Source organism: Apteryx rowi, unplaced genomic scaffold (assembly GCF_003343035.1).
Source record: "Apteryx rowi isolate R43461 unplaced genomic scaffold, aptRow1 scaffold_332, whole genome shotgun sequence".
Taxonomy (NCBI): domain Eukaryota; kingdom Metazoa; phylum Chordata; class Aves; order Apterygiformes; family Apterygidae; genus Apteryx; species Apteryx rowi.
Genome location: NW_020449775.1, coordinates 561,717 through 582,414, shown reverse-complemented (window position 1 = coordinate 582,414; position 20,698 = coordinate 561,717). Strand labels below are relative to the sequence as shown.

Sequence of the window (20,698 nt, the reverse complement as noted above, 5' to 3'; positions counted from 1 at the left end):
CGGCCCCGGGACGCCGAGTCCGCCCCTCCCTCCCGTCAGGCAGCGCGCCTCTCGCGAGAGCCGGGTGCTATGTAAGCGCCTGGGCGGCCATTTCGCGCTCTTTGCGCAGGAGAGGGGGGCAGCGGGCGGCTGGTGAGTGATGGCGCGGGCGGAATCCGCCGCCATCCGCGGCGGGGAGGGCCCGAGGGGTGGCGGCGGCGGCGGCAGGGATTCACTCGGGAGCGCGCCCGCGGGGTGCTGCCTGCCCTTGCGCGGGGAAGGGCCTAGGCCCGCCCCGGGGGCAGCGCTGCCTGGGGCCGCCGGCGTGGCCGCCGTGCCGAGGCTCTCCTCGCGGTGGCGGCAGCAGTGCCCGGTGCGGTGTCCTGGGCACGGGGGCGCTTTGCTCACGTACAAGATGTCCGCCGTGGTGGCGACCCCACTGCGCCGCTCTTGGTGGGGCTTGGCTGGGGGCGGCGTGTTCAGCGTCCCTCAGCCCCGAGGTGAACTCGAGCAGAGTAACGGAGGGCTTTGGGAGGGGAGAAGGCTGTGTGAGACGATCAGTTTGCAATTCCCCCCTCCTCTCCCCACAGKAGAACGGTTAGCACTGTGGTGTGCCAGTCGCTCTTCAGAATAGAGCTGAAATAGCGAAGATAAATGGTGCAGAGCTGCTTACTGTAAGTATTAGCTACAGCTTGTCTAGTTAACGTGCTGTTATTGCATGTTTTTGTGGCTTTGACGTTTGTTGTGTTGTTAATTTCTGGTCATTGCGTTTGTCAGGACGTTGGTCAGTCAAGGTGAATTAGTAGCAGTGTAGCTGCTCTCGAGTCAATGAAGAGAGTTCGCCTAGAAAGTAGACGTGGGTTGCTCTCTGGAGTTACTTTCCCCTTCCTGACAATGAAGGGGAGATTGGGCCGCTGTGCTGCTAATTTAACGGCATTGGGATGAATTTGGGCCGTCCTGTATTTCCATAAATGTTTGCTTCCAAGCCTGCATTTTCATTTTAAAAAAGGCAAGCAAATAGGTTCTACCTTGAACAGTTAAATGATGCAAATAAAGTTRCCTAAATATAGACCATTTAAAATTTAATAACTGCTGTAAGGCTGCAGCAGACATGTGGTACTCATGCCTTCTTTGATCYGAGAATAAGTTTGAAGTCATTCTAGCTGTATGGGATGGAGGAAATGGAACTCACTGCTTTGAGTAGGGATGACTGTCACTGTCCAGTAATATCTGGCTACAAAAGCATTTGTTCTAGCCTGCTGTTTTCATTCATTCTGCTTGTCTATATATACATCTACAGTATTTCTAGATTTCTAGATTTCCTGTTGCATACCTTTATCTTCCTGTACTTTTGTTCTTTCCCTTCTTCCCAAATCTGTAATAATCTGTACTCTGAAATGTGAAGCTACTAATCTAAATGACAGCAGCAGGTTACCTAAAGATGTAAGATGATTTTTCTTGTAGTGTCTTCAGCTAAATTGTGTGTTACTGCCTTTGAAATATTACTGGGCAAAGTGAAGGGTTTGTGAAACTGTAGAAAGCACTGTAGAATTATCAAGATGCAGCACTAGGGGTTAGTAAATAGCAAGCAAGCAGATGAAATGATTCTAGGCTACTGCGCAGAAAGTCAGGTTCCCTCTGCTGTGTGTTCTAGGCCCTTCTGCATAGACTTGGGCAGCTGGAGAGCGAATTGGATTGTCTTGGTGATTCAACTAGAAACTAACTTTTCTGTGCAGTTAGTCTCCATTTGGGTTGACAGTGAGTGAGCATCTGGTTGATAGAGCAAGCACCAAGAGGCTTTAGGTACCATGGAGCTAGTGAAAGAATAGAAGAGGGAAGATTGAGTTGCTCCTGGTTATGACACTTAGGTTACTTTAAAATGATGGTAAATACAGGAAAGTGAGTATTTATGTGTTACACTTGTAAYTATCTTGCAGTTCTAAAATGCTGTCGGCTATGTGTATGTATTCTTGTATAAGGGAAAAATTATCCCTTATAGGGAGTGGGATAAAGCTTTGTAAAAGGTTGCCCAAAGAGGTTGTAGAATTTTGACCTTGGAGGCACTGGAAACTGGCCTGTACAAGTTGGTGAACAATCTGATGCAACTCTGAAGTTAGCCTTGCTTTGAATAGGCAGTTGGACCAGAAGAGCTATACATATCACTCCCAACTCTTTTGTGGGTATCTCAATATGTAGCTGTAACTTAACTGTTACTCTGGCTAATACAGTTGATTGCAGTTCATAGCAAAATCTGTCCAAGTTTCCTGACAGATTGCTCTGATAACCTAGCCCTGTTAGATGGAGCAGGGGGAGGCTTGTTATCTGATTAACATTAAAATTTTCTTTAATTATGAATTTCTTGAATTCTCATTGATTTTAGGACGAATTGAAACATGACTGATGCAGATGAATCTCAGGCTTCTGGTTCTGATTGCTCTGATGCTCAAGATTTAATATTCACTCAGCAGAAAGAATCATCTGAGGTATATGAATGTGAATTAAATACACAAAGGGAGTGTTCAGGCTCTGGGCAGAAGGACGCCACTCCTGAGGAATCTTCAGATGAGCTTAGTAGTAGACATAAATCAACTGCTTCAGTTATGGCSTTTCTGGACAGCAGTGATTCAGAAACGTGAGTTTTGTTTAGCTTCTTGAAATTCTTCATATACAGAACTTGTATGATGAATCGTAAATGTAAACAGTCCTGTGAAAGTAAGTAGTGTTTCTTCTTTAGCGATCTTTCCACTTCCAGTGACAGTGAATACCATACCAAGTGCTCCACTATACCTTCCAAGCAAAAAATGAGATCGCGACCTTCAAGGCAACAGGCAGAATCTCTTGCAGGAGTGCCTGATGCTGAAAGTTCAGATTCCTCTCTGTCCCCTCAAAGTTCAGTGAAATCATCTAAAACTTCCAAACAGCAGAAATCAAAGCTCAATTTGAAAGCCATTTTTGCCTATCACTTCCGGGGAAAGAAGTTTAAGGCTGCTGCACACCGAAAATATAAGAGTGGCTCAGGGAAGAGGAAGAAAAAGTATGAGAGCACGCAGATGCCTATGGGGAGGCCACCACTGACAGCATCACCACAAGAGCAAAAGAAAAGGCTTCTATCTAGAGGCTTTCAATTCCCTTTTGTTGAAAAACATTATGGGAAGAAACATATCCCTTTAAAGATGGTCCTTGGCTATGAGGTGAGTCTCCTGTTTGTAGGAGAAACATTTTATTTTTGTACTTATTTTAAAAAAGTGAATTTAATTTGGCTGTATGGTGCTTTTACTTAACAAAATGGGTCTCACTGAACTACTGTGAAACAGATTTCATTGTACTTTTGGTAAAAAGGACACTTGTTAAGTAGTCTGCTTACTCTCTTAAGAGAAACACAAAAACTTGAAGTACAAGGGTGTCAAAATTCAGTTGATAATATAACTGCTTTATTTTTTGTTTTATAATGATATTTAAGATCTTGTCTGATATATTTTTTTCTGTAGCAAGCAGCTGTAAAGGGATATTTCCAGTACATTGAAATGCTCAAATATGAAGAACATCTCAAAAAGGCTTTAAAAAACCTTCAAGCTAGCGAAGACTTGGAAAGAGAATGTCTGGCAGTGCGGAAACACAAGTATTTAGATGATGAAGGCCCCATTTCCCCTATCCAGGAGACAAAGTAAGTTAATAGGCTAATCTTTAAATACTTAGGCAGTATAAAAGTTCCTGGCCCCTCCACCCCAGTCTGAGTGTGTATTGCCTGGCTGTCCTCTTCAATGGTTAGATGCAGGACAGTCACTGGTGAAAAAACTCTTAAATATTTCTGAGATTCAGTAATGTATACCACTTTCAAAGTGGAGTTGAGGTAATACAGTTGCTTGTAGTGGCATGCGGTTCTGTGGCTGAGTTGCAAGTTCATCAAGTTCAATTCCTACACTGTCCTTCTAACCTATATAAATACATTGTGTAATCTGAATATGGAAATCTGTTCAAAATCATTTATTTGGGGAACGAAATGCTTGGCCATTTGGGATTCTGTGCTTGTAGAGTGGGGTATACTTAATCGGAGGCCTGTTTTTTTGTTGTTGTCTCAAGTGGTGGTTTGTGCTGTTTATTAAAATGACATGGTAGAAATTAAGTGAGAAAGGTGATGTAAATTTCCTAAAATAAATTCTACTGTTATCCCATATAAAAGAAGTGGAGCGTTTTATGGCAAAGATTCAAAAACATTTTTGAATCTCCTTTTTATTTTGAAAAACATCTGTGAAGTATCATTTAAAGTCTTTCCTTATGATCAAATAGGTTTTCTTACATAAAATAAAGGGATCAACAAATCAGCAAGATGATTTATTGCTGTAAATACGTTCAACATTGTAATACAGGAGAGTCTAGAAGACTTTGCAGAAGTACAAAGCTGTTTTTCATCCCTATTCACTTTAGTAATCACCTACACTGCTAACTTACCTAAGTTGAAGCATCTGGCTGAGCCTGTAAGATAACAATCATTAGTTGTACTTTTGTAAGAGAGCAGAAGAAACTAAGTTCAGTAGGATGAATGCAAGTCAGCTGATCCAGACTGGCATATCTTTATTTGATCTGGGTATTAGAAGACCTAGGATATAATTCTGCCATCAGAATTGGTCCTTTTAGAACGACCTAGTGTAGAAGCAGAATTATTTTACACTTTCAAGCTGTACACTTCCATACACATCAAGAGAAACTTGGGGGCTCTGGTAGGAAGATAGTCTCAAGTGTGCAGATTATTCTTGTAAAAGTACAAACCTTGATTTGAATATTATATTTCAGTGATAACAGCTTGGATTCTGATAATCAAGAAGACTTCRATGCCAGAGTAGTGGTGAGTAAATATTCCTTAACTTCACAAACTCTCTAACCTTCTTTCTGTTCTGATGCTAAAGAATTAGTTTAAAAAAAAGTACTTAATTATTGAGTTTGGATTCAGTGCTTGCTCTGTGTGATGCCTGTGATCCTGATCTGTAATACAGAAGGAAGTTGCTTTGAGAGCCCATATCCTCCTCTATGAAATAATGTTGGAATGTGCAGAGATTCTGGAATTCTCTGAAGAATTCTCAGAAGCTTGCAAAGTTACTACCAGAACATTTACTTCAAACTATCTCAAAACTAGACTTGTGAACACTGCTATTTTTCATTGACTTAGGAGAACAGCTGTTTCATTATAAGCAGTAAAATTCCCAACAAGAAAAAATCAAAGCCAGAAATGAAACGTGCAAAATCAACAGAGTGATGGGAGTAGAAAATGAAGAATATGATGCTGAGAACTCTGGCTTCTGCAAGGTTCAATTCAGTGAATGGAAAGCTAACAAATGAGGTGGCGGTGGTCGTACTTGACAGACCTTTCATTGCCTTCTTGGCTTAAATGGTTGTTCTTCAGTGAACATTGTACTATCAGCCAAGGAACCTAATCGGGTTTGGTTTAAGGTGAGTATATTTGGCTTGTTTGTGTGTGAAACTTAAACTACAGAAATAATATGTCTTTTTATTAAGCTCTTAAGAGTGCTCTGTGCTGTCCTGTACCAGTAGCCTTGGCTCTGTGGCTGACAACCCTGTTTGAACACTAGCTTCTGCAACTTAACTTGTATAACCAATGGATAATCTATAACTAAAAATAAGAAAATAAGTTCCAAATGCTGCAGTTCAGCAGCTGTGTGGTATGGAAGAATTTGTGCATGTGCGCACATGCATGTGTATGCCCATATTCTTCATTAAGAGAAACTTAAACTAGAGCCCCTTTCCCTCTTGGTGAGAGCTATTTGGGGGATTATTTTTCAGTATCTTAGGGAGATGCAGGTTATACTTCAAGATATTCTAATGACTTCATCAATGGGGAGAGCAGGGGTTGAAGAGAAAACTTAAGCGAAGCTGATACAAACCAACAAAAAAAGAATAAAATGCTCATAGAAGTAGACTCTTAACTTGGATAGAAGCTTATTGCAAAATGCTATTAATACAATAAACATGAATTCTTGTGTTAAAGGTTATAGTCTGTTCTTACATCCACAGTAATAACACTTTGGGAAAACTAATTTTCTATTGCTGAATTGGATTAATGATAGGTTATTTTAGAACTGTAGCAGTGGAAGGAGTCTTAGATGAAAAGATTGTCCTTTCTCCCTTTTCCTCTCCCTGGTCCAGGATGCTAATGATGTGATATGAATGTGACTAGACAAAAGACTGAAGTTGTCCACAGTTGCAAATTCCTTTCTCAAAGGTGTTTTAGTCAGTTGGAGACATGACTAGCAAATGCTGAGAAATGGTCTGAATACTGCTAACTTCTAGATCACAAGATTGCCTTGATAGCAGTAGAACTTGAAAATTATGTTCAAAAAGTTCACCTGTGAATCAACAAGAAGCAAACTACCAAAGGGCAATATGCCTTACTGAAGTACTTTATAATAACCAAATTGCTGTCATCAGCAAATTAACAGCTCTTTAGTGGGTAGAAGCTGTCTGCTGAACAGGGATGTTGTCAAAAAAGATCAACTCTATCTGTTCTTTTAACTTCCTTCAAAATGTAGTTGACAAACTGAGGAGATTTACTGCAGGTATTCTAGTATTAATGAGAGTTCAACAAGTTGCATTGCTTATGTGCTTGGATTAGGGTTCCAGATATTGGTAAAGAAAGCTTGAGGTTTCACTAATGCAACTTGTTAGCTCTAGGGAATAAGATTGCAAAATTTACTCTTCAGTAGTTGAACATCATATTTAATATTGGTCCAAAGTTAATGGCTAAATGTAACTCTTTTAGGCGTCTCCATCAGAAATACTCTGTATGGCTTGAAAGACTCATCTTGGATCTAGGAGTGGGGGTCTTGCTGGGTAAGGCATAGCAAGATGGTGTGTGGAGTCCCACTCATTCTGTAGTTCACATGATGAATTTTTCTGTTCAACTGCTGAGTGACTCAGAAATGAACTAAATTTTAATTCTGATTAGAACTGAATAAATAGACATGAAAAGTGAGCTTATGACAAGTGTTATCTTGGTTGCTGAAACCTGGTTTTCAGCTTTAAGTCTTGAGTTATTCAACTATATCTGACAGGTGTTTTATCACCTTCCTTTTTTTAATTTTCAGTTTGTTGCCTTTGGGAGATGGAATACTGCTCAGTTTTCTTGGTGTGAGAGGTAAGCTATTACTTGGTTTTGAATTCCTATTTCCTTCAGGTAGCTTTTTTTGCTTTAATTTACAAAATGTCTTTGAAAAAGTTTTCCATAATTCAAGTGAATCCATTACCATGTTTCAAATCCATGCAGATTGTCTTCATGTGAATCTTCATGGGATTGAGTTCTGTGCAACATCTCTGCTTTTACCAATCTAACCAAGATTAGAACCTGTGTTTGAATGAAAACTAGAACTTCAAAATCTTGAAAAACTGTTAAATGCAGATTTTGTGAGAAGTTGTGTATAGAAATACTTCTGTTTGACCAGGTGTTGAATGCTGCAGGGCAATCTAAAATGTCTGATTTGTTCCTAACATGGCCTGGAGCCCTCCCAAGTTGAAGGAGTTTGAGAACTGCTGTGCACTTAGTCTCCTGGTGGTACCCCACCATCACTTTCTGTACCAGTGTGTATCATACAGCTGCTGCTTTCAGTCACTTTCCTGTGGTAAAATTCCATCTTTGTGCATGCCATCTTGTTGGAGTCAGTTCTTCGTTCCTGCTTCCTATGCAAGAACAGAGAGCACATCAGAAGGCAGCAGTCTTGTGCATATATATAKAGAGAGAGAGAAAGTTGAGAAACTTCTTACTACGGGATGTTGTAGTTTGTGCGGGTTCAGGAGTGGGAAATACCATGTAGGACTCCGATACCATGTAGGATTACTGAATAGCAAAACATCTTTGACGTGGGAAGTCCTGAGCTGCGGGCAGCAAAAGCTGGGCAAGTAATGATACCTCACAGGAACATACTTCCTCGAGTAAGAGGATAGAAACAGGGCATCTTCTTTTAGCCTTTGCTATAGTAAGGGTACTGGACTAGATAACACTTCGGTCTGACACAGTATAAATTGCTCTTAAACAATATATCTGATACTGAATTTCTTGCCACAATTACCTTAGTCCAAATTATACCTCTCTCTACAAACAGAAATAATGGAAGGTGACAGTTGCTAATGGAATAAGTATATAGCAGAGACTGAAAAATAGCTTGGATTTTTGTGTACTGTTCAAATGCGGTTTCAAAAAATAGTGGAAAATGAGATGAAAGCTGATGTGTTTGTCTTGTTTCAGCACTTGTTCAGTTTTTGTCTCTTGCTGTAGACAAAAACCTGGAACCTAGTGCTTAGAAAAAACCCTTCTTTGCAACCCACAGCTGATCACCATATTAGTTGTGTTACTTATGTGAAGGGACAATATTTGAATGAGTTACTAGTAGAATACATGCAGATACTGAATCTAGGGCATCAGTTTCATGTTCTGTATTTGCAGATACGTAATCCAGTTACACTGATTCCTTTCCAGACTGTTCAGTTGAGTTCACCAGCTCTGCCACAGTGAGCAGTTGTTTGTAACTATTTTGGACTACTTCAGTTCTTGCAACTGTTTCCTGGCCTTCTGAAGTGCAAATCTGTTACTTCACTGCATTTTTGTGGAAAATACTGAGCCTGTTAGTGAAAGAGGTAAGTTCTGATGTGTTTCTGCTGAGCTTCAGTGTGAGGATATTGGGTTTCTTTAGGGGAGTACTTTAGACTTCCACAGCGAATGATCAGACTAACTTTTATGGTATCTGAATCCAGCAGTATTTACCTGATGGTGTGGAAAAAGTGCTACAACAATTCAGCAGCTGGCATCATTTGTTTTTGTGCTGATGTTCTGGTTAAACTTGGTATTTCTGTTGAAACAAGCAGATTAAAAGTTTCTTATTTGGATACTTGTCATTTTAACCATTCTTCACTGATGTATTTCACATTTTGTTTTTATACAGTAAGTATAGCAGTTAAATCAGTGAACTAAAATATTTCTCTCTTTAAAGGGGAGTTCCTGTGACATGTCTGAAATGGTGAAAAGCCTCTGTAGTTAAGGTAAGTATTGAGGGAATGGTTGTTTTTGTCAAGGTGGAGATAGTTGGATGAGGGTCATATGAACTCAGGTCTTAGATTTAAGTTGCCTTTTTCCAAAGGAACAAGATTTTATTTTGAAACTCAAATTCAAGTACTAGAAGGCAGCTAGTGAAATGTTTCTGATAATGTGGTTGGTTAGGCTTAAAAATAGAAGCTATTCTACAGACGCTGTCCAAAGTTGATTGTTATGCCTCGTTATTCAGCAAATAGACACAACTCACTGTGTGTCTGAAATCGAACAACGTGGCTAGAGGAGTAACAGGTTATGCTTTCCTCGCTGCAAAGCTAATTGCAGTGGTGACAATGAGGCCTGTAACAGGCTTAGCAAAACAGTTCTTAGCTGCACTTCAGACCATAGCTGCCTACTATGAAGTAGTCCCAAGGATTAGCTTGTTTTGATGGCTTTGAACTCTGGATTGTGTTTGCTAAAGGATACAGGATTGGCAGCTAGAAGAAAAAAGGCATGGAGTGCTGCGTTTTTGCAGATCGTTTAGGAAAGCTTATTTGTAATCTATCTTAAAATGGTATCCCTTAYGTGTTTTCTGTATCTCACAGTACCAACTGACTTCTAGGTGACTCCTGTGAAAGTTGTACCTTCTGTGCCATAGTGCTCTAATTTTTTAACTGCAAGTGGTTGTTGTTAATACTTTGGATGAGACCATGTCTCTGGCTTCAAAAGAAATGCTTCTGTGTTTTGGCATTAGCACTTAGACATTAAGGCAGCATAACTTGACTGCAGCCTGCCTGCTTCCTCTTGCAAATTAAAGAAAGTACCTAAATCTTCCTAAAATTATTAAAATGATGAGGAAACTTGAAACTAATTCTCAGATGCAGCAATTCCCTGTTTTCTTTTTAGGAAGCTGACTTGAATGTGCAGTCTGTCCTAATGTCTTGGTAAGTTAATATGATTGATTGTTGTTGAAATAAGGTTGCTACACTGCTCTGAGGGATATTTTATTCCTCCAGTCCATATCTGCACATTAGGTAAAGAAAACCATGCAGTATGTGGTATACCAGACTAGAATCCATTTTATTATCTTTGCCCATAGTGATATTCATCCTTTAATGTAGCATCAGTCTCCTTGATACTGCATGTGGAAAAGAAGAAAACTTTCTATTCTAAGTTTTTGGTCATGATATGTAGGTTAATATAAATCACATGAACTGCAGTAGTTCTCTGCAGCCTGCAGGAAATACAAGGCAATGCAGGGTGTGTGGGTGGTTTTTCCTTTTTTTTTTCCTTTTTTTTTTTTTTTTTAAATCTTTACCTCTTGCAGGTTAGCTGTGTTACTTAACTTGCTGAGCTGTTAGCCTGTACTCTTTCAACTGAAAGGGTGCAATGTTGCTGAATAAAACAGAGCTAATCTTCCCCAAAATTTTAAAATGCTGTATTGTTGTGATGATTGGCAAAATGTTCAACTGCTCTGAAGACAGTGAATGAAAACAGCCTTTCTGAACAAATCTTAGATAAGCGTTCTTTTCATTGCACTTTATTGTGGGCATCCATTATGAATATTTAATATGCTGTGTTTTGTGTCAGTGAACAGAAAGATAGTGATAGTTCTGCGTGACTTTTTTGTATGTTTTTTAAAAAGGCCTTTAATTGAGAGCTGACAAATAGGATAATGAATACTTGGGCATACTAGTAGCTGTAAGTGCGACTCCAGGGAGAGTGATCATCAGGAACCATTTGTAGTTATTTCCAGCATTGCTCTAGATTCTTCTGTTTTGTATATGCATACATGTCTGTAATCCTGTAATGATGTGGCTTTTCTTTAGGTGGTACATGCTTAGATAACAAACTGAGAAGAAATAAAGAAGCCATTTAATAGAAATACGAAGCCCCTACTAGGTTAGTAGGATGCAAACTTTTGCCTATTTCTTAGTGATGGGAGGGCTTTGATTTCCAGTGACCGGAACTCTTTATCGAGCTTACTGACTTGTGGAATGTTTCAGGGACTTCTCTCAACACTGCTACTATATTTCAATGTAGTGTTCCTTCTCATTCTGTTAAGGAAAGGATTTCTTTCTAACTTTGGTTTGTCAAAAGAATACTTGCACAAATTTGTCAAAGGGAAACTGAAATTATCAAACTAGACTTGATAATTTTACTTCTGCAAGTAGCAAACACTTGACTAAAGTCACAGGGAGAATTTTCTGTTCAGGTTAATTCCCTTTGTTCTTTGCCTTTCAGGTAGCATTAGCTTTTCACACTAAAAATGTTGCTAGTACTTGTAGTTATCTTTATGCATTTCACATCCTACTAGCTCACTTGCGTGATTTTTTTTTTTCTAATGAAGGAGTTGCTACTTCATCTTTTCCAAGTGTTGATCTTTTTTCCCCAAGTGTTGATGATACTAGTGTCTCATGTCTCCTTCCCCCAAATGTATTCTAATTTGTATATATCCTTCTAAGTATCTTGAAGCAAGACAACTTGTCAGTCTACTTGATTTTTATCTACTGTATTAATTTATAGTACTGGAAAAGTTGAGGTCTATCCCGATAGGATCTCTTCTGTAGGTTCCTGTCGTTGGAAACGCCTCATAGAATAAACTTGTAGTTTTGCTTTACCCATTGAGCTACTTGTTAGCTCTGTGGGATAAAAACTGCAAGACAGATCTTAATTTGATATTCTAGGAATGGAAATAATGCTTACATTTTCCTTTAGGTACTGACTCTATGCTTTTGATATGAATGAGAGAGAGATGCAAATGGAAAAGTTTGGTAAGAGTCAAAAAATAGCATGTTTTATGATCTGGGATTTCAAATGCAACTTGCATGTTGAATCATACAGTTTGAACTTAAGTGAGACTTTTGTGTAGATACCTTGTTTTCTAAAACCTTTCTAGTTATTGTGGTTTAATTTTTTTGGGGTCAATTGAAACAGTCTGTTCCCTTTTAATCTTAAAGGAAGAATTCTTTACTGTTACTTGTTTAAACAGGTACCAGTTAAAAAGAAACAGCACTGTGGTGTCTGTCTGAAATTAAAGTAACTTCATAAACATGCTGCATTTTTTTCTGTTCTGTGTTAAGTAGATACTTGGTAGTTTCATACTGAGCAACACAACATTGTTTTTGCATTTCAAAGTTCTTAATTCCTGAACAACTCAGCCACTTATTACTGGACCATTAAAATTCCTGGGTGCTTAGCTCTAGAATATAAAGTAAAACAAAATATGGTAAGAAGTATGAAATGCTTTATTGTAGGGATATATAAAATAACTGAAACGATTTCTGAAGCTGTTCCTCATAGGTGAAGTTATAATAGATTCTCTTTTCCCTTTTAGTTGCATGACAGTTTTTATAATAACCAATGACCTGTTTTAAAATTCAAACTCCTATATATAACACTTAGCACCTAGTGGTTAACAAACTAAAATTATGCACTTTTTATTTCAAACTACTGCAGCTGTTGCACTGTATGGTATCTGCACCCAACAGTATTCTCCTGATGGGATGTTCAAAAAACAGTGCTACAGTAGTTCAGCACTTGGCATCGTTGGTTTTCATTCTGCTGTGTCTGTTAAACCTGGTATTTCTGCTGAAACAYTCTTTAGTCCTCTTCAAGGATTTGAATGCATTGGCTTTCTAATTCATGTAGGAAGTGTGAGACCTGGACATGAGCTCTCCTAAGTGCATTCACATTTCTTTTCCTAAAGGTACTTTAGAATACTGAATAAGCTGAACTTTGCTTTGATAAGAGGATTAGCTGGAAGATGACAACTTTTTTGGCAGGTAAGTGCTGAATTACTTGTCAATTCGGAAGATTTCATGCAACTTTACTGAGTTAACGCACAAACATAGCTTCAGAATGACATTGAAACTTCAGTAGACAGTTCTAGAAAAGTGTAGAAAGTGTTGTTGAGTAATAGAGACTGCTAGACAGTGATCACTTAGATTTGGGCAGGCTGCTTATTTGCATATGAAGTTATGCTTGTATGTCTAGTTTGCTGCCTAAGTCTGACATCTGTGTAATCTGTATTACTAGTGTCTGAGGCAAAGACTGATACCAGCTGTGAGGAATTCTTTTGTACTTGGGATTCCTAACATTCTAAGCTGGTTAGTACACAGCTTGACCTAACTTAAGTGGCATGATTGACAGTCCTTAACAAGAAAAGACAGGAAATTTAAATATTGAGTGTGGGCTAACTCCCAGATCTGAGTTGGTAACAGCAGTAAGAAAGAGGAGTATCTGGTCATTACCAAGGCTGCTAGGATATTACTGTTTCTGGTGAGCTGTGGACATGACCATAAAGTAAGGCCATCAGACTCTTGACTTGCCACATTGTGTGGCACTAGGTCTGCTGGGAATAAAGCTTTAATGTAAAAGACCAGAGACAGTGCTCCCTTGCTTTGCYTTAAGGTAAGACAACAAGTTCTTGCTGAGACATTATTCTAGTCAGAACCTTGGGCTGTAATTCAGACCTAAGGTAACTCCAGAAGTTGCTGTTGAGGGAAGTTGTGACCCATACAAAAAAAAGGCAAGAAGGGAGAAGGCAGAAAAGGCCACTCAGTGCAGTTTGCATCTAACTTTGACTTGTTCCAGCTTTTCATTTCTACTAACCAAATCTGACTTTYTGATCCACAGTGTCTGCTATTGAGTCACTGACAATATCAGAGGGGCAAGAAGCAACATTTTAGTGCAGCCAGAGTGAATCTGAAGGTAAGAACAGTGCTTAGCAAAATTGCTGGTATTTGAAAGAAATTCAAGGTCACCTCAAAGAGGGTTTGCATGGCTGAAAAACCAGCAGCTCTTAACGCAGTGACCTGATATTGAAATCCTCTGCAGGATGCCTTGGACACTTGGTGTGTGCTGTGGTCTATTTCTGAGGAGATAAGCTTAGTGTAGCCAGGCCTGTTTGAGTGAAAAAGGATGTTTATTTACTGACATCCCAAATTTGAGATGCTATTGTAGAAAGATGTTACTTAGTTTCAGATTGAACTGAGTTGACTTCTGCAGCATGTGAAGTTGGAAGAGAACAGATAACATGATAAAACTGTGTGCTGATGAGCAGCCTTGTAACTTAGGTGCTACTTCCTTCTGCCTTGGGAGTACAGTATACCTGRGATAAATGGAGGTGTTGGAGAGAGTAATCCAGAAGAGATGGGTGGGGGAAGGAGTGGAATGCCATGGACACTGTGGTAATAGGAAAGATGAAATGATTGTGATCAGAGCTGCTTTGGAAATGATGCTTTGTCCCTTACATTTTAATAAGAGATGTACATGTTCCCTGGATTAATGCTTTTATCAGCACTCTGCTTTGAAATTAAGTTGTTTCAGACTGTAAGACTTGTTCATGTGTTAGACTTTAATGTGAGGAAGACAGCTGAATTAAGATGTTTTTTAAGTGAAAGTGGTGCTAATATGTGTTTCATCTCTTTTAGGTCTTGGTGACATTGCTGCAAGGCTGAGGAAGAACAAGATGGTTCTTCTAAATCAGATACAAAAAGGACCTTAACCTATTCTGACTTCTCACTGCAGTAATTAAGAATTATAAACAAGTAATTCTATAACTTTCCTTACTGCTCTATAAATTGAAAAAATGCATGTTATTTGAAAATTAGTGTAAAAGCACACAGGAAAAGTAGAATATTAAAGACTGCTGTTATCAATTCAGTCCATTTTGCCCTCCTGGGAAATGTGATGGCAAAGCTTAGGACTGCCTAAACTTAGCTGCCTGGCTTGGTGTTGCAGAAGAGCTTGCTAAAACAAGGGCAGAGAATGTGTGGTTTGACCAGAAGTGGATTATCAGCTGTTTCCTCTGCTTCCTTATGTGACTTGACTGGATATTCAAGTTTGAGAGGGGAGCTGCTTATTCTGTACAGAATGTCATAGCATTTAAATAAAACTGATGTAACTAAGTGTTGAAAGGAGCAGCTGCAGGCAGGGATTATTTCCTCTTGCTACAATACCCTATGCAACTGAAAAGGTGAGTAAAACAGAGCTTGCAGTTATCTGTGGCTTGCTACTAGCAAAATGTTTCTCTACTCTTCCATTCTGATTATGATAGGAGAAAGGGATGAGATCATTCATGCAAGGCTTCTGCACTGGAGTGGAAAAGCACCCCTTCAATGCCCTGGGTGAAGATAAGATGGTAGAGGCTATATGCTATAATCCTTATGCTTTAACAAGCCTCTGACTTATTTGCATTGAATGACACAGGCTCTTGCCTCCCATGCTGTTTACTGAAAGGGGGTAGCAGTTGGATGCAGCTAGTGCTGCACTTTCAATGACTCCAGAGACTGAACACAGAAAAAAAGTCTAAATTAGTTATAGTAATTGCTTTTTAAAAGGAAGCTTGTTAGTGGCCTACTTTCTACAACTTCTCTGCTACATTTTAAACAAACCCAGATTTCATAAAACTTTTCCTGCTGTTCCAGCTGCAGATAATACCTAAACTCAACTTTACTATAGCAGCTGAAATTTGAATTTCTTATTCTATGCAGATGATCTTGCATTTAAATTCTTAGCCCTAAGGAAACTTGGCTAGAGGAACCAACACTTGGGAATAGCAGTTACCTGTCTAGCAGCAGGTTCAATAAATTTGGAAGGGCAAGGACAGTGTTTGCTTTTAAGTTAAAAGTGCTAGGGGGATGGTAGGGTGCTACATCTTTTTGCCAGAAGCCAGTTCTTTTTGTACTCAGGTGCTTTAGATGTACCTCTCAGCTGCAGCACTGAAGTGGTTAATTACCATTTGCACTGAATACTAAAAGAATGGTTAAGTTTCAGCTTTATAGAAGGGACTGAAGTTTTATTGCAAAAACTTTATTTGAAAAAAAATTGACACATGTATTACAAGAATTAATTGGAATTTCCTTTAAAACAGTAACCTCAGAAAAGGCTTTTCAATGTCTGTCTACCTGATCTGAAGCCAAAAATGTTCAAAGCAGTAGTTGCATCAGCTTTCTGTAGTGATTTGTCAATAAAATGTCATCTTGGCTGCTACAGTGATTGTTTACTTTTGATTTTCATACAGCTCAAGTTTCCCAGCTGTTCCATAATTACACTGCTTAGTGCAAATTTCATCATTCAGTGCATTCTTTGCATTGTACCAACAAAATAATTCTTTTGTTCTTCAAGGTGTTCTGACAGTCATGGTGTTTTCCAAGGTTTCTTCCTGGCTCGTAGTTTTTCTAGTGTTTTCTGCAAATAAGACAAACAAGGAGAGACTACAGTAGATTAGCTTAAGGAGGGATAATACTAAAACAAGCTGCTGGAGATAGCTAACAATATATTGAGGGGGGATGCAGTTCAAGTGCTACTCATCGGTATAGCCTAAATATCAGTAATGGTGCAAATTTAGACAATGGGGCAAGTGAGTAAAGTGGCAGCAGAGGAATAGGGGAAGATGCGGTTATTTAATTGTCTGTTTATTAGGGAAGCTGGAAAACAGTATGATCAAGAGAAAAAGAACAGTTTGTTCTACTAGGGAGGGGGAAAAAAAAAAACAGGATTTAGTCTTGCAGTAGCAGTCTCAGCCTGTCAGGATTCTTCAGTATTTCATTCCTTCAGAGTTGCCAAGGCCCAGCAGAGTAGGAAGGGGAAAAAGAATTAACAATTCAGAGTTTTTTCTGTTGGAAACCCTCAACTAGAGTAACKGTACATAAATCCAGACAGGATCCTTGCAACCTTAAGCCTGGGCATGCTCAGCTAAGCAGAATCTTAATTTAACAAACAAGTAACAAACACGTATTAGCCAAGAAAGGAAAACTGCCTTATAATGAAAATTCAGTCAAGCTTGGAAAAATAAAAAACCCTAAATCACCATTCTTTTGCCAAGTAGATCTTCCTCTATAAGCTTTCTAGCAGTTGGAGCTTTGAACAGACTTGTTGCTTAGCCCATGTCACTTACCAGAAAAATTCAGCCTGAAACAGACACCCATTAGAGAAAATTGTAGACCAAGGAGTTTTGTATTAGCAAGTACAACCATGATGTTGACAGAAGAATCTGTGATATACTAATAACATCACTTAAAATTTACAAAAGCTGCACTGAATTGTCATTCAAGTCTCATCAGGCCAACAAACTGAGACCTTCAACCTAGTTCCAACCATCTCCATTTCGGTAGTTGTACTYGCCTCTGTATGCATTCTATGTATTCTACCATGCCCCTGCAACAGTCTGGTTCAGTGAAATAATTATGAACTACTACCTTTTGAAACTCTTTAGCCTTTTCTCTGTTTTTTGCATAAGTTTCTTGCCTTGTTCTTTCTTCCTTTCTGATTTTCACTTCTGCAAGTTGATGATAAAGTCTGTCAAAACAGTAGAAAAAAAAGTATCAAGAAGTGGCAAAGGAGAAATAAGAATTAGTGTCTTAAGTGTTTATATAGTCTCAGCTGCTGAAAATGAGAAAAGGCAGTTCTGACTCAGCTCTCCAGTAATACAGAATCTTTTCAAATTCCTTTTCAGCTGCCTATATCTAACAAACATCCCATTCAGGAATTCAGTTGTATTGTGTTTTGTATTGTACACTGTATTTACTGTGTGTTATCATTAAGCACCTAAGTGCAATTATGAACTTCTCTTCAAATTTAAACTAATTTCAAGAAATAACTGGCACAGCTATCTTAGACTGGCTGCCAGCCATACTTCCTCCTGCCAGCTCTGCAAGGGAATTTCCCATCATACACATATCAAGCATACTTGCTCCTTTCTCCCAGCAATTTAGTGTTAAGCAGTGCTCCCTTGGGGTCCAGTCTTAAGATAAAAAACAAAATGCGATCTAGCCAGTAGCCTTCACAAGACAGATTACTACTACTGTTTTTTTTTGGTCCAAATTTCTCCCACTTGTTACACAATACCTGGAAGTACGCTGGTGCATTTTGATTTCTGCAGACTTCCTGTCTTCTGGAGAAGACACTTTAACTTCTCCTACTTTCTTCAACTGCTTGGTAGCTGCACCTTTTTTTTCTTAAAATAATAAAAAAGGTATTTTAAACTTAAATCATTAGTCCAGCTAATATATACATTTGTGAAAAACTGGACTGTTTCTTCAGTAAAGGTTTACTCTTTACAAAGTTAACACTAGGACTGGCTAGTAGTAAAACCGTAACAATCAATCTAGGTTTTTTAGTCTAACAACTCAAAACCATTAAAGGTTTCAAGTATATAATGGTAAAAAATAGTAATTTTCCCATTTTAAAGACAGCACTACAGAAAAGAAATAAGCTAGCAGAACAGACTCAATAGATATAGTCTTCTGTTAAAAATAAGTCTTCATTTTCACTCATTGCCTGTAATATAGCAAGCCATGCTTCTCAACAGCTGACTTCCAGCTCCCCATCAACAGACATTAGCGATGCATCAATTTACTTAACATGGTTGTTCTTTGATAAACAACTACTATTTGCACAGAGACATATGACTATAAACTTGTGGACAGGCTGTAAAAATAAGAYGATGAGGGATAAGGGCCTTTACAGCACTGAAATAAGGGGTACACCAGGCAGTGAAAAAGAAGCTTCTCCACATTCCTGAAAGATCTTACCAAAGAACATCCTAATCTGCAAAAGCAAAGATGCAACAAGTGTGAAATCTGCTCTTTGTTAGAAAGGATTAGCTACAAGGATCCTTAATGCTTTGTCTTGTCCCCACATAAACCTACCAGTGGTGAGAGAGGACTCCTTTTGCCTGCTTAACATCTCAGTCTTTCTTCTCTGAAACTGTCCAGCTTCTGGCTTTTCATTTTTTCTCTCTTTATTTTTTATTTCTTCTACTCTCCTCAGAGATTTTTGGATGAAGTTTTTTTTTCTTTTTAAAAAAGATTCTTGCAGACTTCCTGGCACAGAAGCAAACTCTAGCAACATCACTGAGAAAGAAAAAGTGCCAACATTTCCAATTTTTAGTGAAGAACACTATCACTTCTACTAACTCACAGATTTCAGTGTTTTTCTTCTAGAATGCTGAGCTTGACTTTTTATAAATTGTAGTAGGAGAATGACATTATGAATAACTAGGAATTTTGCAAAACAAGTAACTCAAAGTTACTGAATCTGAGTAACTGTAAACAGTACTGCCAAGACAAATACTGTGATATTGCATCAAAAACATCTTAATCCCTCAAAACATATAAAAGACTTGAGAAAGGCCCCCCCCCCCCCAAAAAAAAAGGTGAACATCTCGTCAATTCCTGTCTTTGTTACTGCTGTCCATCTTGGCCAAAAAATACTTCCATATTTTACTGATGTTCCACATTATCATCAGAATAGAAATGTGATTTCTTTCAGGTGCAGAGCTTAGAGACTAACAGGAAATAAAAACAAATTAAGGTGCATATATATGTGATGACAAACCATATAAAATACCACAAATTAAGTATTAAATAGTTACAATACAAAAAAAGTATTATAGATATTATGAACCTTCAAGAAAGATGGCCTGACATAGGAAGAGACAAGTAAACRTTTACTTATCAGTGTGATGTACATTAAACCTAGGCCAAATAAATACAGCACAAACCAAGCTGGAATGGCAGCACGTACTTACATAAGTAAAAAGTTCTATGTTTTGTGAAGAAGAGGTATATTTTATTAATGATTTTTAAATTATGTATTTAGGACCTTATCTATCTCAACTTCATTATACTGAAGTGGTACATAATTACCTGCAGTCTGATATGATGGAAACTCACCTTCATTAGGACTCTGTGCACTGAAAGAACTTTCAGGCCTTCTGAAAACCAAATAATCTGCATCTGGAGCTAATGGTAAAAATTCCTCCTCCTGTTTCAAAAGAAATCATTGGTTGAAAATGCTTAAAGTACACCACAATTTTGAGTGAAATGGTAGTAATGTACCACTAGCATAGGTCAGATGAAAATAAGACAACATGCTCTTTTGCCAATGCAGGAACAACATCAGAAATGGATTTTGATAGTGAGTATTAAAAAGCCACTTCCTAAAAATATTTAAAAATTAAAAAACAAAGTTTCCAGTAAAGTCCCTTTTCCCACCAAATTTCATTTTTTTGCCCTTACTTTGGGCCTATGCAACTCTAGCTCAGCTGGTATCTGTTCTTCCTTCCTCCTGTTTTCCTTAGTTTCCCCCTCATCACTCTTTTACTGTTCTGTCTCTTTTCCCCATTCTCAGCCAGAAGGTAACAGCCAAGGCCACTCCAGTACTTTTAGGATCTTCTCTAAATGCCTCCTGCAATTGAAACGTCATTTCATCTAGTTTAGTCACCTAACAGACACACATTACTTGGTTCTGCCTATTTCCTTTTTCATGGTTTTTTTTTTTTTTTCTTTTTTTTTTTTTTAATTGCTTCAGTACCTAAGCTATTTTCCCATACCAAACCAGTGCCTCTATAATTTGTGGCCATTGTTTTATACAAGCAAACAGCAAAAAGTATACCACAGCCAAAGTAAATATGGCAGTATGATGAGCAGATCATATTCTCCCCATAAGAACAGAACTGCTGGGTAGGTTTGGTATAGCTCTGTTCACTTGGATGTCTGCTTTATTCCCATCTACTTTGTAGCTTTGTTTTGTCCCGTCCCACCCTCTCCATTCAGATCTTCAACTAAGGGGTTACAGTTTAGTCTTGCAAACATCTACAAGATGATAGTAGTTTTGCTTCAGAAGCTTACCCAGACCCTACCTACACAGGTGCAACAAGACCATAATATTACTGTATTA

At 38.5% G+C, this 20,698-nt stretch overlaps 2 protein-coding genes and 8 non-coding genes across 20 annotated transcripts in view; 9 read left to right on the top strand and 1 right to left on the bottom strand.

Moving 5' to 3' along the window:
- Positions 1-47: 47 nt before the first annotated feature.
- On the top strand, positions 48-16,006 carry TAF1D (TATA-box binding protein associated factor, RNA polymerase I subunit D). Of its 4 annotated transcripts, none has more exons than XM_026071923.1 (16): positions 48-132; positions 570-653; positions 2,360-2,611; positions 2,732-3,170; positions 3,468-3,643; positions 4,771-4,822; positions 5,144-5,424; positions 7,077-7,126; positions 8,462-8,619; positions 8,973-9,021; positions 9,917-9,954; positions 10,840-10,912; positions 11,729-11,784; positions 12,720-12,795; positions 13,649-13,723; positions 14,446-16,006. In XM_026071923.1, exons 3-7 carry the CDS (start codon positions 2,373-2,375, stop codon positions 5,228-5,230), a joined length of 993 nt encoding a protein of 330 aa, XP_025927708.1. In that variant the 5' UTR covers positions 48-132; positions 570-653; positions 2,360-2,372; the 3' UTR covers positions 5,231-5,424; positions 7,077-7,126; positions 8,462-8,619; positions 8,973-9,021; positions 9,917-9,954; positions 10,840-10,912; positions 11,729-11,784; positions 12,720-12,795; positions 13,649-13,723; positions 14,446-16,006. The 4 variants fall into 4 exon arrangements, with proteins under 4 accessions (XP_025927708.1, XP_025927705.1, XP_025927706.1 ...); XM_026071920.1 differs by having other exon boundaries at positions 2,714-3,170; XM_026071921.1 differs by having other exon boundaries at positions 2,714-3,170; positions 8,429-8,619.
- LOC112969074 lies at positions 6,867-6,938 on the top strand. Its single transcript, XR_003254547.1, has one exon. It is a non-coding gene; the product is annotated as a small nucleolar RNA SNORD5 (small nucleolar RNA).
- On the top strand, positions 8,229-8,354 carry LOC112969073. The gene has a single exon (XR_003254546.1). It is a non-coding gene; the product is annotated as a small nucleolar RNA SNORA40 (small nucleolar RNA).
- Positions 8,712-8,845, top strand: LOC112969076. The gene has a single exon (XR_003254549.1). It is a non-coding gene; the product is annotated as a small nucleolar RNA SNORA8 (small nucleolar RNA).
- Positions 9,249-9,381, top strand: LOC112969078. The gene has a single exon (XR_003254551.1). It is a non-coding gene; the product is annotated as a small nucleolar RNA SNORA1 (small nucleolar RNA).
- Positions 10,450-10,522, top strand: LOC112969070. The gene has a single exon (XR_003254543.1). It is a non-coding gene; the product is annotated as a small nucleolar RNA Z40 (small nucleolar RNA).
- On the top strand, positions 11,547-11,679 carry LOC112969071. Its single transcript, XR_003254544.1, has one exon. It is a non-coding gene; the product is annotated as a small nucleolar RNA SNORA18 (small nucleolar RNA).
- Positions 12,474-12,612, top strand: LOC112969075. Its single transcript, XR_003254548.1, has one exon. It is a non-coding gene; the product is annotated as a small nucleolar RNA SNORA8 (small nucleolar RNA).
- Positions 13,770-13,902, top strand: LOC112969077. The gene has a single exon (XR_003254550.1). It is a non-coding gene; the product is annotated as a small nucleolar RNA SNORA25 (small nucleolar RNA).
- The window catches only part of CEP295 (centrosomal protein 295), a 48,937-nt gene continuing 44,044 nt past the window's right edge, over positions 15,806-20,698 (bottom strand). For 7 of the 8 annotated variants that reach the window (XM_026071909.1, XM_026071912.1, XM_026071913.1 and 4 more), the window contains 5 exons: positions 19,693-19,783; positions 18,667-18,870; positions 17,864-17,972; positions 17,215-17,314; positions 15,806-16,204 (listed from right to left, as the gene is read on the bottom strand). In XM_026071909.1, coding sequence (XP_025927694.1) covers positions 16,154-16,204; positions 17,215-17,314; positions 17,864-17,972; positions 18,667-18,870; positions 19,693-19,783 — 555 coding nt within the window. In that variant the 3' untranslated portion in view covers positions 15,806-16,153. Of the gene's footprint in view, positions 16,231-17,214; positions 17,315-17,863; positions 17,973-18,666; positions 18,871-19,692; positions 19,784-20,698 lie in introns of all 8 variants that reach the window. The other variant, XM_026071911.1, reaches the window with a different exon arrangement.